Source organism: Calonectris borealis, chromosome 12 (genome assembly GCF_964195595.1).
Source record: "Calonectris borealis chromosome 12, bCalBor7.hap1.2, whole genome shotgun sequence".
Lineage (NCBI taxonomy): Eukaryota > Metazoa > Chordata > Aves > Procellariiformes > Procellariidae > Calonectris > Calonectris borealis.
In genome coordinates this window covers 12,126,415-12,143,463 of record NC_134323.1, presented here as the reverse complement: position 1 = coordinate 12,143,463, position 17,049 = coordinate 12,126,415, and the positions used below count along the sequence as shown (strand labels likewise).

Here is a 17,049-nt window from a genome sequence, read left to right as displayed (position 1 = left end):
GTTCAGATTTGCATTCAAAAGTGTTTTAAAAGGTTTTATCGAGTTTGGTGGCTTTCATTTTAAGTCAGAAGTATGTTAAAGACTGTTGTTAGGATTTAAGTGTCTGGTGAAATCAATACATGAATGACGCTATGTGTATTAAAACTTCCTAAAGTAGAAATTTCCTTGGAGTGTCAAGTTATTGCCCAAGAAACTTTCTTTGGAAAGCAGTAACATTTTTAGAATTAAGAATAATTAATATTTTTCTTTTAGGAAGAAGAATTTTTTGGGGGATATATTCTAGCATAGGAAATTGCTTAATTCGAATCGTATGCTTGCATGGATGCATACAATTTCAAATTCAGCAGGCTCTGAACTATTGTTTCACATGATACTTGTCAGAAAAACTCCGATATATACCATGCTGTCAAAACTGCCAGCAAGAGGTGAAATGGCTGAGCTTTCTGAACCAGCCGGGGAGAACTGTGAGATACAAAAGGCACACAGAGTCTTCTAATAAAATGCAGAGAAAATGGTTCAATACTGACAAGGAGCAAAGCGTTTGTGATTAAGGATCTGTTGCCTCCCTTGCTTACTCATCCTTTTTCAAGATCTCAAGATTTTCTGACTTGCTATGAAACTTAAGGATAAAACATAAAAGAATTTGACCTTAGACTGGATTTCAGCAGTTTGCAGATGGGTGTTTTCACTTTTTTCTTGTTTTTTTTTTTTTTTTTTAAATTGATTGAATGTGTTTTCAAACACATTTAAATACTTTCATTTTAAGTTTCATTTTAAGTTTTCTCATTTCAAATTTGATACTGAGTGTACATACTAAGAATTGATTTCACTGTTTTGAAAAGAAAATATCATCTAACAGAAGACAAACTCCAAACTTGTCCAAATTATGTCCCTAGTAATCAGTAGCAAATTTTTCTACACTAGCACTTAGCAAAATGGCCTTTTGTTATTTTAGTATATCAATATCTGTCTACCATAATCGTGGTGGTGCTAGAAAATAAACATTTAGCAATGTTCGGCTCGTTTTGTGCCTGTATATACTGTATTTTCCTGTAACCTCAATGAACATGTGATTTGATATTTATGTGTGGAAGATTTCATATATTCTGTGTTTTGCATTACTTTGACGGAAAGCTGTAATTGTTTCTTTGGGGAAAGTGATCTGTATGTTAGTGTCTTAAAGCTGGGCATATGCTTTTTGTGTTTTCAGAGGTTTTTTAATTTATGTTGTAAACCTCTTAACATCTTTTTGAACTGTTTCAAGATGAACTCCCGTGTTTGGTGTTCATGCAACTCATTCAGAATTGTACTGTAATTCTTCTCCTTTGCATACATGCATTACTGTGTTTACTGGCTTTGATGCTAATTCAGTTAGCAAGTTTTTATGCAAAAGCTTGCAGAAAAGCATAAATACATCAACTATGGTAGAGGAATTTCTATAAAATGTGGAAGGTAGCAGCAGAGGTGAAGAAGGGTGAAGACAAGGCAGGACTGCGGAGTCTGTCTACATGGGCAGCATCTATGCTTACTAGGTGGTCTGTAAACGTAATGTTCCCAGAAGGACAAGGAGGAGTGGACATAACCAGATGTTTTCCATGCATGTCACAGAACGCAGCCATTAAGGTTGCATGCATGCACTAAAAACAACAAAACAAGACAGCTGATAAACACTGAGCTGATAACTGAGAACAAACACTTCTGGCAGCATGATCAGGAGTGGTGAATGCACATAGAGAAGCAAACATTTGTTTATCTTTGAGGAAAGCACTGGTTTAGGAAAATGTAGTTGAGTTATGCAAGTTTCAGCCTCATAATTGTCTGGAATTCTGTGTGATCTTGACCACTTGATTAATGGAAAATAAGTTGTGCATGAAATTTGGTATCCGGCCACTTAAAATGCCCAAAATTAATTTCAGGACTGAAATGATACTTGTTTGTATTAAAGCTTCTCTGTTCTGTTGCATGAAAAGACCACCTGCTCATATGACAAGTGCAAATAAAAGCACAAAGTATATGTAAAAGAGGAGAGTGAGGAAGAAGAACTGGTTTTGCACTGGTAAAATGAAAAAAAAAAAAAAGTTAAAAGTTATAGGTCAATCCTGACGGTAGGAGACTTGTGCTTCTATTTTAACTTGATTGCATTGAGTGGCTTGCCTGTTCATCTGACAACTGCATTACATGCTGAATCTGTACGTCTTTGCAATTGCATTAGCTGGAGCCTGGAAATTATTTGTTTCCATTAAAATACTAATGAATGTATGCAGAGTGTGTAACTGGTCCAAGAGCAGTTTTTAAGAGAATGTTGAAGTTCACATTCGTGAGCAAAGGTGGGACTTTCTTCCTAACCTTATCGTGGAAGTGGGGGGGAAACATGAGAACTCTGGTCCCCTCATCACCCGCAAGATTGCCCTGCAACATGAACCGCAGTGCTTGACTAGCAGTGCTTTAAACCTGGCTTGGGAGGGTGTTGCTTTTTATGCCATCAGAACAGTGAGAAGTGAAGTATACGCACATCCGCTACCCAAATTTGCTGGTGGGAACTCCATCAACAGTACCAGTGCAGACAGCATAGGAGCCCAGTGACTTTTGCTTTTCGATATCTAGTGGAGGATGAAGTTGATCGTGTTCCCTGCAGAATTGTACATCCTCCCTCTCTTCCCTACTAACGGTTGGATAGTGGTTTTTGTTGGTCTCAGAATGACTAAACATTTTCTGTGAAATGTTTCAGTGCTTGACCTTGTGTAAGTGAAGGTGTGATGCATTGCATAAAAAGTCTGTCTGAGGCTGAGCATGAATTTGTATATGCAAAAAGATACCTGAGAAGTTATGATCTAAAATAAATACCTTGACCCTGAAGCCTTATGACCCAGTCAAGTAAAATAGGTTCTAATACTGTTTGCACTTGCCGTTGAGCAGCTACTAACTTGTATTACTAGCAGATCCCAATAAAGAGATTAGACAACTGAATTGTGAAACAACCTATTTTTCAGGCACTTGCAGATCAGAGATATGTACTGTATATTGAAAGTAATATAAAGGCATATCACACAAGTATTAAATTATCCTGCTAGCCCATGCAGTCTTCTGAAGAACAGGATTAAAAAAAAAAATCTATAAGCCTTTGCTACCTCATTCTAACATGAATATATTTGAGCTACTATTCTTTATGTCTTGGCTGAAAGGCAGAAGCAGAAGTTTGCTTCCTCACGCGTGGTGAGCAGATTATACCATCCCAGTGTAATTTTTTCACCTCAGTGTGCATTTTAAAGCCTTGTACTTCTCATTTTCATTGTGCCTAATGATTATTTTGTGTCATATTCCGATTGACTAAGAATGTCAATCCATTCCTCTCTACTGTGTTCCTGTTTGTAAGAGCATTTTGACTGATATCAGCATTTTTACAATTTTTACAAAGAGGTACCTTTACTCTTGCAAGAAAAGTTGTGTTTCAAGGGGAGTGGCTGTGCCGCATAGCGATGCAATCGCTGTCTGTGGGAAATGCTCTTATCGCACATCAGAGGCACTGATGGCTGAGAAACCTGTTTCTGGACTCATTAAAACAGACTACAGGAGCAGAAATACAGTAAATAGTTTTCTATAGCAGTGTGAGTAGGAGCATGTTAAAATAAAAAAGGGGTGTCTTGGTGGCAGTTTCAAAATATAACAGTTATGGTACTTTGTAACTGCTGCAAGCTCTGGAGTGGAGTGGAAAATACAATTTAAATATTTTCATGCAATTCGATAGATGTAGTTTGATTCTTTGTAAACAGTAAGTATGTACTTCAGGGCTGCCTTTGAGATGGGCATGAGAAATACTAGGAAATCAGTATGTGTAGCAGTGGAAAGAGTAGGTGATTTTTAATAGAAGGTATGGAACTATCTCTGCTTCCCTGTTCATGTCACACTAAATAGCTGCTTTTATTTGAAATACATGGTAGAAAGCAGCGTAAGTAGATAAGAGTTTAATGACAAATTTTTGAGATGAGTTCAGAACAGAGTATCAAGGCTCATAAAAAGACACAAATTCAGTATCTCTTAAGGCATAAAGAACAGGATGGGGTTTTGGGGGAGTTTGGTTTGTTTTTTTTTTCCTCCAGACGCATGTAAAAGAGAATGGACATTGTAACTGTGATTACTGCTGCTGTGGTTTCTGAATTTCATGTTTTGGGTTTTTTAATACCAAACAGAAATAGCATTTCTTCACACTCCCCTCCCCCCTGCCTGTTGAGGTATTGCAAATAGGTGGGAGTTGAGATTGTGCTGAATAGAAACTCTGGAGCTCTGGGAATTTCATTATGTAAACTAGTTTCAAATTGTGTTTAAAAAGTAAATCAAGCGTGCTTGTAGAAATGTTCCATTTGAAGTAGTGTTTGAGCCATGACAAATGCAGAAGTACATTGCTTTTGTTCCTGAAGTATTGTAGAATGCATTGAAAAAATGTTGATTGGACCACTTGTTTATTAGTATTAAAATAATGCAGGCTGATGTTTGAAATGCTTATGACTTCCCTTTGAAAGATTGTTTTGCTAATGGTGAATCAATGCCAAAAAAACTTTGCTGTCATGAATACTGTAATAGTTCTTCTCTCTTGAGGTGTACTTGATGTAATTTTACCATAGCTGATGCATATTATTTTCAGGTTTTTTTATTTCTTATTCTTAAGCTGTGAAGTTGCAACCTAACCTGATACCTGTTCTACTTTTCTTTAAGTCGTGTGATTAAGACAGACATGGAGTTGGAAGTTCTGCGCTACACCAATAAAATCTCCAGTGAAGCTCATAAAGAGGTAATGGATCCTTTACTGTTAATAATTTTTGCTGTTAGTGTAGCAGTGGTACTCAGAAAATGTTCCCAGCAACCCTGAATTGCTTAGTAATAAAATAATGGAAAGGCTGGATAGAAATAAGAGGGTAATATCCCTCCTATTACAGCCCAGTAATATACCTTGCATTGTCCTTGAACTCACCGGTGCATTTGTGATGTGTGAGAAATCAAGTGTGGTTTTGGATAAGAGCTGGAGCCTCAGCGGAAGGTGACCTGCTTGCAATCTATCTGTCCTGTATGCACAAATACCTTTATAGTGATGGAGAAAGAAGAGATCAAGAAGATTATTCTTCTGGTCCATGTCAGCGTGTGCAGCTCTGAAGGGTTTAACTAGCAAGTTACTCTCTCCAGATCCTTACAAACTGAAGGAGTGGAGGATAGTGCAAGGATTCCTCAGAGATGGGTACGTCCCCCAGTGTAGAGCTTCACGATGCTATTCTGTTGACATAGCAGAGTCGCAAAGACAAGTCCAGGCTCTCAGCAAGGCTCGTCAGGTTGGACCTAGCACTGTACCAGTGGAGTCATATTGCTCTACTGGTATCGATGACAAAATTAACTTGGGTGTCAATCCTGTACTGCGTATAGTGATGTGGAGATGCCTTCAGTTCTGAGCGATGACCAGGCGGAGCTTAGGTAAAAGTAGCTGATGAGGTTACTGACTCAGCTATTGTCTTTGCTCTTGCTCCTCAGATTTCTGAACTGTGAAGTGTAAAAATATTTTGAAGTGAATATTGTAAAATTGCAAAGTCTAGGGGTAGTCATTTGCATTCATTCTTCTTGGTCCTTCATCATCTTTGAACAATCTTATCACAGCTGAGAGAATTTCTTCCATAGAGCAGCTGCCTAGAACTTTTGTAATACAGAAACAGGCAAAGGAATAAAACTGGTGCACATTCTCAGAAAATCTGAGAACAGACTTATGGGTTGTAAAACAGTGTTAACTCTAGTAGTTTTCTGTTGATTCAGATTGCAAAGTATAAAAGAGAATCTCCCTTTGTAATATATTCCAGTTCCCAGTTTTGTTTTGTTAGTGTTTCATAAAAGTAAAAGGACTTGCTGCCAAGTTCACCAGAGCTTTCAGAATTAAGCATTGGTATTTTGATGAGCTGCACTTCATTAGGATGTAGTAGTTTGGCAATTAAACTTGCTTTATTGCTGGAGACTGCAGGCATTTATAAAGATTAAAATGAGTTTGATTTCTAATGTAATTTTAAAATGCATCTACTGATGTAAATTTAAATGAAGTACAGATGATATTTTTGTAATATAGGTTCCTCTGGAGATAACTCAGTCATAAGTCATAAATTTATAAATATGAGATTCCCTTCTGCTATGAATGTCCCATGTTAATATGTATCTTACAGGTAATGAAGGCAGTAAAAGCAGGTATGAAAGAATATGAGATGGAGAGGTAAGAGTTCTTTCAATAATAAATAATAAAATAATAAAATAATAAAAAGGAGAAAGTCTCTGTGTAGTAGGGGTAGAAGCAATAGCGGAGACAAAGCAGTAGCATTGATTCAGTTGTGACTGAGAACTCATTGCTGTTTGAAGACCATTGTAAGCATTATTTTATTATTTTGAGGTGGTACTTCATCAGTTTCAAACATGTGTTTGATGGTTGATTATTTTTTGGTGATGGTTTAGTGTAGCATAATTCTCTTCCTGAAGTTTTAGTAATTTACAGAAGCTTTACAAAATAGCTGTTATTATTGTTTGAAGCCATCCAATAAAATGGTGTTTATGAATAAACATTGCCCTTGTGCTTGTTATGCTTAGAAGACTGCATGTATGAGTGTTTAAGAACCTTATAAAAAGCTGTGTTCAATCACATTTTGCCTGCAGTTACGAGTCAGCATTACCTGTACTTAGCCTGTACAAGGAGCTCATCTCGCAAATATGATGGATGTTACTACAGCTGTTAAGAAGTCAGTAAGAGTACAGCATATATCTCTTACGTTGAAGAAAACATGCTGTGCAGGCATGTATAGGAAGGATTGGCTGCTCCTAACTGGTACAGTAGTGATGTGTCTAGATACAAGGAAAACATTGCCTCCTCTTTTAAATCAATATTTACATTAGATCATCAGCAGCCTATCTTATAAAGCAGAGTTTTGATCACCAAGTCCATTTATTTTTAGCTTGCATACAGTATTTTCAATTTTCAAAGTATTTGCATAATGAAGAAATAGAAAATAGCAGTCATATCTCAGTTACTGTTGTTTCTTGACAGCAATTCTGCAAACGTTAGTAAGCAGGCTAATTCGGTGCCCAGTGAAGGGAAAATAAAGTGACCTCAATATTTGTCATTAGGATTTCAAGGTAGCTCAAAAAACAAATAATGCACTTAGAACATATGCAATATGGAAAAACTAATGTTACATTTAAGCAGTTTAAATTTCTACAGATTGTATAGGCTCATGCCTATAATGTGACTGTGCTTCAAATTGCAGTTACATATACCACCAGGTAACAAAGAAAAAAAAAATGTTGTATACATTCCCCCATTAACTTTATTAATGAACCTTGTGTTTGTGTTCATTTTACTCACTGCCCGTGCTATACATGCTGATAGTGAAATTTTGGCTCTGGAAGTCAATGGTAATCAAAAATTTCTATAGAGCAGAGTTTGTTCTCAAGTGCTTTTAAATGTCACAATACTGGCAGTTTGGTTTAAATGTCATGCAGCAAATACATATATATATGCTCTTCTGTAAGTCTATGAGGTATGTTGCATTTTCACTTCAGGACTTGCATTCTTCTCTGGCTAGCTTCTTCCATACACATCAACCTTTTGAAAAGATTATTTGTGTCTTTCAATTAAAAAAATAAATAAATTAGGCAACTGTCTATTAAACCTATTTAAAATTGCCTTCTGTTCTTCCATATGTCTTGATAGATTACACTTCTTGAAAGAGTTTGAGGTTATTTCTCTAATGAAAGAGGTCTTGGCAGACTACCTCTGTAGCGTCTGCCTTGGAGGCTATAATTAGAACTTCAGTTTCTGTTGCTGGTGGAATTCATCCCTGCTCCAGTTTCTGTTCCCTTATGCTTAGGGGAAAAGGGTCCTAAAAATGTAAACCTGTCATTTCCACACCTTTCTGGCAAGAAATGTGTAGTTGAAATGTTTATAAATGAAGTTAGAAAACAGTCTAGGAAATCTCTAATCTGTATGCAGATAAACCCATTAATGTTCCCTAAGGGAACTTTCAAAGACCTAGAAATAGGTAACATCCAAAACCAGACAATTTTCATTGAAATAGTAGAGTTTTTTAATTTTTTTTTTTTTTTTTTTTTGTCAACAGGCTAGATAGCTTGCATTCAGCAGCTTTGGTACATTTGAAATCTAAGGGTGCAGAGAACCAAAATTCTTAATCTGTATATGTTTATCAAAAGTATTCACACTTGCATTTAAGACATCAATTAAAAGTTAATGGAGTTTTTCATTTTCTGATGTTTCTAGGGCTTCCACTCCCTTTGTGAAAGCTTTCTGATTTGTGTGGCCTTCTTCCTCAGGTGCATTTGCAGTTCCCACTGATGGCTGTGAAATTGTGAATTTCTGAAACGAATATAGATATCTTTTGAAATGTGGCCAATAAACCCCTCTTCATATTGCTTTACTTCATTCTTTGACATTGTGGAGTGTAGCATGTGTGGTTTTGGGTACAAAGCTGGTCTGACCCAGTCTGCTAGGAAGAATAATGCCAGAGATCTCAAAAGCAATTAAAATTTTCCATTACTACATGTACAACCTAAGTGTTGCCTTTTCTTTGTTCATTCGGTTAAGCAGCCTTTGTACAAAAAATGAGTCATTTTACTTCTACTGTATCATATAGCAAGAACATGTTAAAATACTCTAGGAAATGTATCTAAGAGTCAACAATATATAAAGCTAGTTATATTTCTAGGATTGGGATTATTCTCTGAGAAGTAATTTGAAGGAAATTAGGTAAATTATGGAGGCATCTCTAGATTAGATAATATCTTTTATTTTGAGGGTTGAAAGCTAGCTTCAGAAATATGCTGCAAGTATTCTTTATGATTAAGGTCTACTGGTAAATGATTTTGAACCAGTAATGCATTAATGCTGAGATACATAAAAAATGAACACATTTAACCGCGAGTCCAATCAGCCCTGACTTCTTTCTTTGGTTTGATGTTATTTAACTTTAATATGTGGTTGGTTGACTTAAAAGAGACAGCCAAGGCAATTATCTACAAACAGTAATTCACAGCATGTGTAATTGCATATAAAGTCATTTTGGTAGGTCAGATTCTGGATTTTCTCTGAAGTAGTTTGTTTAGTATTTGTGCTTATCTCATGTTTAATTAATCTTCTTTAATTAAAGGCTTTTAATTATGAAACTGCTCTATAGTGAATATATTGTTAAAATACAGCAAAATGATAAAAGAAATCTCTTCAGCTCGAGAAGTATGTGAAAAAAAATTGTGATTTCAGCTATTTTAAGTATGTATATATAAACAAAAGCATTTTGTGTATATATATAGATACATACACACACTCTGAAAGTACTAATTAGTACTACAATCATCTGTTTCAGGATGCTCTAAAGTGCTGGAGATACCTTCTCTATCTCAGTGTTTATCAATTTCTAGAGTGTTGCCTATTCATCTGCTTAGTATTTACCCAATGAAGTTTTGAAACTTCTGTGCATTTTCTCATTTGTTCCCTTTTTTATTGAAGAGAACAATTTTAAGATTGGGACGGCTACTTGGAATTGTTGATTTGATTGGGGAACGACATGAAAGTGTATGCTGTAGCAACAGAAGAGCAACTTGCTACATACACAGTATTGGACGTGTATTGTATGCATTGCCTGTTTTTGTGGGTTTTCATCCTGTTCTTAATAGCACCGAAGGCCCCGTGATAGGAGTGTGTGCACAGTCCTGAATTCATTAAATGGTAATGTAGTCATCATTGCCTTGATGATACTGAGCAGCACTAAGCCAGGCCTAAACGCTCATTCCCTTGTCCAAGATCTCCCTAGATTATTTTACTATCTCTGAACCCTCTGCAGCTGCTGAACACAGAAGCACCTTAGTGTTACCATGCAAATAACTGTGATTCCAGTACCTAGGATCCAAAAACTTGGATCCTGATCCTGTAGAGTGGGCTCTTTTAAAACAAAGGAGCAATTAGCTAGTGTAAAGAGCAGGTAGTGTTATGTGCGGTGTCAGAGGTGGGTAACAGTACTTTGCATGTTGTTTCCAACAGTAAAAGCAGCAAAGTGAAAAGAATCTGACCACATCTGCTCAGAGGATACATGATCCTGTAGCTCTTGGGCACTGCTCAGGCACTGTTGGTTTTATTATCAACTTGCTAGGGGAAGCCATTTCATCTCCGCATGTCTGCTTTCCTCTCTGTAAGGTTTGCCTGCATTTCCGTCTTACGACTTTAAATGCTTCGGTGCTAAGGTTGGTACAAGTGATGGAGGGCAATATACGTTCCATACGATCTTGCAGCAGCCAGTTACCACCAGTCAGCTGGAGAGGTTCCTGGGTGTGACATGGGTTCTCCAGATGCAGTTGTAGAGGGGGGAGTCGGAGTTTATTCAGAGCATGTGCTAGCCAGGTCAAGAGCTTGTTGCCCAACTGTACAGATGCCCCCTCTGTATATAGTGCAGTGGATCTTTTAGGTCTGTACAACCATACAAATAATTGTGGTGATTTTGTAGCAGTTAATACTAAACTTAAACTCCACTCTGCTGTAACAGCAACAATTTAAAGAATAAAATGGCAAGAAGGCGGCTACAGAGGTTTTTCCTTCTTGGTTTACAATGCTTACAGACTATTTTTACACCTTTCCTCTCTTACCAGCCAAGACTGATATGAGTTCTTTATCCCTATTCTTTTTAGTGCTGTCCCCGATTCCAAAGCAGAGCTTAGACTCTGAGATGAGTTGCTGTCATATCTGTCAATGTTAAATTTCACTATCTGTGGAAGTCTGAGAGTGCTCTCATGGATTATGGCTCTCATCTTTCATTTATCTCTCTCTCCTCTGCTCCAGTGGAACAAACTGAGAATAAAACATACATGTTAGAAAAGAGAAAATAGCCAGAATAATTTTATTTTCCTTTGGGTATTTCCTTTCAGTGAAATGCTGATTATTTTAGCTAATCAGGATTTGCCACTTACCATCTTCTGATAGATTTTGCTCTTTGAATGTTCTTGAGAAAGTCACTGACTTCTGTAGCAAATAATCTTTAAAAATATTTCTATTTTTTTCATGATCCAGTTTTTCTGTTTAGAATTTCAGCTCAAGCATAGCCTTTGTAAGTCCTTCTCATAAGTGTGTGTGGATAGTAAACAAGAATGCCCATTGCAGCTGACAAAAATACACGGGTGAATTCTTCACAGTTGCTTTTTGACGTGGGAATGGTGTTGAATTCTTCCATGACCCTCACTGGTATTTGTGTATAGGATTTATTTTTATTAAACAAGAGACCAGCACTCCATTAATCTCAAGCACTGTGTCAGTCTGCTCAGTTACTGAAATGTGGTTTTCTTTTCCTTTAACTTTTTTTTAAACATACAGGCCATTTTTTAAACAGTTGGTAGCGTTGTGTAGCCTGAAAACGGCTTGACTGCCTTGTTTCCCAAAGCTACCTCACAATTAGAGGTGATGAGTTTTTAAATGTAGGTTACTGCTATCAAAAGGCTGGATTTAAAGCGTGACAATACATGAAAAACATCTTAAAGAGAGGAAGGTGGCCTTTCCCCATGTTTTTTAAAAAAAAAAAATCCACTTGTTTTTCCTCTGTTTCTGCATGCCTGTGTGATAGGACTGGTGTACGTTTTTGCTGCCTGGGCCGTGTTTTGGTACTAAGACAATCCTGTACTCAGTATTATTTATTTGCCTTTATATCTAGTTCTAGTAGAAGGGTCGAAGGAAGAAATGGATCAGCAGCAATTTCTGTTTTTAGCAAAACGTCCGCGCTGCACAGCAGCCCAGGAGCTTGTGTTCAACAGGGATCATACTGGGGCCGGCGGAGAAGCGACTAGATGAGCCAGTGGTTTCATACCTGTGCCAGGGGAGCGCCTGGTGGGAGACAGCAGCTCGGGGTCACCCAGAACTTCCTAAAAACGGTGGTACAAAATGACCTACAGCGGTCCAGGGCCAGGGAGGCAGCTTAGTGCAGCTCTGACAGCACATGTCGGGTAGCTGCTAATTGCTTAGGTTGAACGAGCCGCTGAATCTCAGGTGTCCAGTGCCCAGAGGGAAGTCAGATATAATATCTTTGCTGGGAAGAGCAACTGGATTCAGAGAGACACTTCCTGCAGCCTTCCCCTCCTGCCTGTCTTCCCTCAGGTACAGCTGGTCCTTTGATGTTTTAAATTAGGCTGTCTCCGCTGATTTCCTAATCCAGCTGAATTAAGATTGTAAATAGTCTTAAAATAAGTCTGAATTTTAAAATTGGTTTAGAAAACCCCTGAACATTGTTCCTCTTCTGTGACACTCAGAGGCAGAAATGCATACGTACACGCACTCAATTCAGCAGAAGTGGGGGTGAGGATTACCTCCTTAAAATGAAGACCTCCTGCCTCAGCACCTCATCTGCTTTAGGAGAAGTGCTTCTCTCTGGTAAATCCACTTTGAGAGGCTCCAGCTGCCCCAGCCCTGGCAAACACATATCTGTTTCCAGTTGCCCTGCTTTCCTCTTCTCCCCAGCAGAGAGAAGTGCGGGGGGCAGAAACCTCCTGGGGAGGGGAACATGAGGGCACTGGAACCTCTGAGACCAGATTTGCCTGAACTGCTGGTCTGTGTGGTCATAGTGGTTGGTGGTGGACTCCATTAACTGCTGGGAGGGAGCAGAGCAGTTCCAGTATATTCCCAGTAACTTCTCAGCATTTTCCCTTTGCAGGAGGTCCTGTGGCAAACTCTTACATTCTCTCTTTCAGTAGAGGACAGCTTGGTTCACCTCCTGTATGTCACTTTAATTAGCTCTTTGTGTAGAAGAGTGCTGTTTAATTGCACAGGTCTCTTTTGTGACTTGTGATTGAAGTTCTACTTAATTGGGTTTTATCTTCTACAAAAAAACTGTGGAATTGGTCTGTGTGGGAACTTTAAAATAAAGCCCTCTATCAGCCCACAGATACCAAAGAAAAATTACTGTGCTGGTATTAGAAAATAGTTCCCTCCAGAAAGAGAGCTGTGGAAGGATGTATGCAACGTGCGTGCATACAGAACTGGGCTTTCTTGCATAGCAAGATATAACCCAGCTTTAAGTGCTGTGTCATTGTATGTCCTTACAGGGTTCTTAATGTAGTTAGTGCTGTGATGATTCGTAATTACCCTTTTACTATCTTTTTGGAAATCAAAAGGTAGTCGCAATTTTTATTTAAATTTTGAATCTGATTGAAAATTACAAGCAATATTAATTTCTGTGGGTGTTTTGTAGAGTGACTGTTACTCTTATTTATATTAAGGGAAGAAGAAGCTTTCTTCTCAAATTAGCAATGATCTCAGTTTTTACTGAACCTAGCGTGGCATTGAGATAGTGAACTAATTAGCATTACTAATGACAAGCTAAGATTGGAGATATGTGAAATGGAACTCGTAAAAGACAGCAGGCTGAACTGATTATTATTTGCGATGGATTTTGTTCATGCTTGTTCAGACAAGTCAAAAGTAAAGATTCTACCATATGTGAGGCTTTATCTGCATTGTGAGCTTTAGTTCAATAATTTTTGCTAATTACTGTCGAAGCAGAGAGATGAGAATTTTGTGTTTGTTGGCCCTCATCTTTTGATAACCAGAATTGCTACGTGATCATGCTCAGAGACTAGATGCCCAGCTTGAAGGAAATGGGTAGAATACCAAGGCTGTCCATTAATAACATGATGTCACACACTGACCTTCTGAAAATCAAAACCATTTTACGCAGATGAAAAGAAAATGAGCAGATTCTGTTCCTTGCTGCTGGCATGCCCCCGGCATAAATTCTTTTCCAAATTGGTTCTTAGAGCATCTTCATCACCGTAGTGTGCAAGTGCCTCCTTCCAGCTTATTAAGCAGCATTTCCAACATCTATTCTGATGGTTCTTTTTTTTGTTTGTTTGATTTTTGTTTGGTTTTCTGTTGTTGCATATCTCTCTAGGGGAAGAATTGTGCAGAACTGTGTGCTGTTTTGGCAGGTGATGGTTTTTTTTAGTGTACCCATTATCAGCAGTCTTGAAAAACACAAGGTCAGGATTATAATTACAGGATGATATGCGATAGTCTTTTTTAGTTTGGTTCTCCATGCAGATGAGCTTCATTTGCAGAATGTTGTGTTGCTCTCAAATATTGTAATTTTTTTGACCTAGGTCTTGGTTGTGGGGTTTTAAGTGTTGTTCGGAGGTGGTAGGCTTAGGTCGCTTGATGCTTATTAGAGTCTGAGATTACAAACAGTAATGAAAAAAATATATGTATGGGAAGTCAATGAAGGCAGCAAAGGACAAAGCTCCAGGTGGTTGCCTGTAGTGAGAGATGTAAGGGTATTGGAGTTTGCTTAGCGCTGAAGTCTTTGTGCCCAGCTATGCTGCATTTCTGCTGTCTGAGCAGAGCTGAAGACAGCATGCGTAACTAACATTGAGTCGTATAGCAGGGCAGAATAGAGTTGAATTGCCAGGCAAAAGTGATGGAAAATGAACTCTAAGTGAAACTTAGGATTGGGGAGGAACCTGAATCATACTAGACAGTAGAGGTGATGTTTTAGCAGAAACAGGAGTTTGCCCCTGTTGAGAACTCCTCAAAACCCAACATTATTTCTTGGTTGCTTGGATTTTGCTTTCAACAGCTCTTCCTGAGTAGATCAAATTGAGCCTTGAGGTAGTCTTGGGAAGTGAGGGATATGAAGAGCTTTGCTGACAACTGACTCTGTGTTTTCTGATTCATATACTGAAACCTGTAAATTTAAAAGAACCAATGAGATACGTGATATTTGAAGGCTCCACAAGTTAATCTGTTAGTGTAAGGTACAGTTGCCATCACTTCTCACTTGGTACAATCCTCTTGTAAAATGTCATATCCTTCAGAAGTATTGGACTGGATTTCTGCTGCTTTCTTATTTCAAAATGAACCTGCTATGTCCTCTTGGTCAGCAGTGAATGCCAGAGATGGGCGGGCATTCTGATGTCTCTGGTTAGCAGATAATTTGTAAAAATTGTGTGAAGTTTTTTGGGTGCAAGGTGTACCTATAAGTTGTAAATGTTAGGATTGTGTGAAGTTCAGGATGTTAGATGTGATTTATTAATAGTCTTTTGCCTGTCCAATCTCTAGATTTGCTCTGTAGTGGAAGGTCTGACACTGGGTGTAACACAACAGATTGGGTTAGCTCTCCAGGATAAATTTTTTTCTTTATTGTGTGTTTGAAGGAGAAGAACATCATGTCTGTGACTAATGTCTTGTTTAGGTTGGAAACGGCAACAGCATTCAGGAGTTGGCTTCCCAATCCTGCAAGATTTCGGGAGATTTCAGAGGTGTTTGTGTTGAGGGAGGAGTCATCTGGTTTTGATCAGAAATTCTGTCTTTGTGAGAAGGAAGTCGGTATCGTATGAGAAGACACCATTTAACTGAGGAAGGCCCTGGCCAATGGTGTTTCTGTTGCTGTTGCAGATCAAAGAGGCTTGTGTCCATAAGACCTTCCTAGGGGGTCCAGAATTTGTTTGAGTCAGGTGAGCTTGTTGGTTATTTGGGGCCAGTCGGGAAAGGAGGTCTCTGTTACTTGAAAGAGTTCTTGAATGGGTGTTGAAACTTCTTTCTGGTAGCTTTCTGTATTACTTTGTGCTTCATTTTCATATTGATTCTAGCACTTGAGATCAGTGTAGTGATTTTACCAGGTTCGGGAGGCCCTTGGAGCCAGATTTGGCATCTGTAGGAAGATTGCTAAACTGCTGCTTTCTGGGCCCGTAGTGCAGTTTAGGATAAGCATTGAAAATGAATCTGTTCTTACATTTCATCCCATCAGTCTGCATTAACCTCTGATTTCCATTGCTGGTGTTTGGTATTTCTGCCCTTCTTTTCAGCCAGCTCAGGTGCTGGAAAACAGCCTGAGCTCTGGGAGAAGGAGCAGCACCTGCAGAGATGGTGTATGGATGCTTGAGGCCAGTGAAAGGATCAGCAGGACCCCGTCAACAGGGAGCGGCTCGTTTGCGAATGAGCTTGGGGATGTGCAGATTTTGTGACCTGCTTTACAGAGCACCTGTGTAGTCGTTTGTTTGGCCCCTGCATTAAGAAAGGAGTGTTGAAATGTTCCCAGGAATTGGAGAGGGTGTCATGGGTAGACGTAGTTGCAAAATGTGCCTGCATGTTCCTGAACTGGATGGAGTCCTGCTTCCTCAGCTTCCCTTCCCAAAAAAATTCTGACTTCCGCAGCTCCCTAAACCTGGTTTAGACATTGTCATCGCAAATTGAGTGTTATAATCTTTTGTTATCCTTAAGGCAGTAGGTTTACATAGCCCATATGACAAATTACTGCATTATTCTCTAAGAACAGCTCAAGTATTCAAAAAAGTATTGAGGGCAAATTAAGCTCTATATTTGGACACCAACCTCCTTCTAACCTAAGCCCTCACTGTGCTTCTGCTTACTCTGTGTTGTTGAACAGAAGTTCAAACTTCAAATATTCAATTTGAAACTGAAAGGAAGATACTGAAGCATTGGTGATTATGTTGGCATTCTGTGCCACTGAATAGCACTTGTGTGTTATGTGCTGTGTGGGTGGCTGTGTATTTGCTAAGAAGCATAACTGAAGATGAAAGTTTAATTATTTCTTCAAGGCAAATCCTCTCTCCCATGGACTTAAACTTGCATAAGAAAAATGAAAATTCATAAGGAGTGTAAAAATTGGCTAAAATTAAAAACCATTTATTTTTACCCTATTTATTCTTCTGAATAATAAAATTTCCCCGTGGGTTTTTGGAACATATGTGGAATAATTACACTGTAGAAGTGGAGCTTTAGTTCAGCTTCTAGAGCTAGGGCAAACATTGTGATTATGCTGCGAGCTTAAGTCTAGGTTTTATAGAAAATCTCATTCAAGGCTCTGTTGCCGTCAAGTGCAAAAAAACTGTGACCCATGGATTGGTCCCTGTGGGAGCAATTATTCTTTGCAGAGATTTTTTTCCAGCACTGAATATTATAAATGTCAGGAAAAAAGTTTAACCCTCAGTACCTCTAAAAGAATGTTTCTGTACTTGCTGGCAAGAATATAAATTTTTAGC

General features: G+C 38.4%; 1 protein-coding gene across 1 annotated transcript in view; it reads left to right on the top strand.

Moving 5' to 3' along the window:
* The window catches only part of PEPD (peptidase D), a 143,012-nt gene that overhangs the window by 35,750 nt on the left and 90,213 nt on the right, over positions 1-17,049 (top strand). The window contains exons 8-9 of the mRNA XM_075161373.1: positions 4,711-4,786; positions 6,189-6,235. Coding sequence (XP_075017474.1) covers positions 4,711-4,786; positions 6,189-6,235 — 123 coding nt within the window. The remainder of the gene's footprint in view (positions 1-4,710; positions 4,787-6,188; positions 6,236-17,049) is intronic.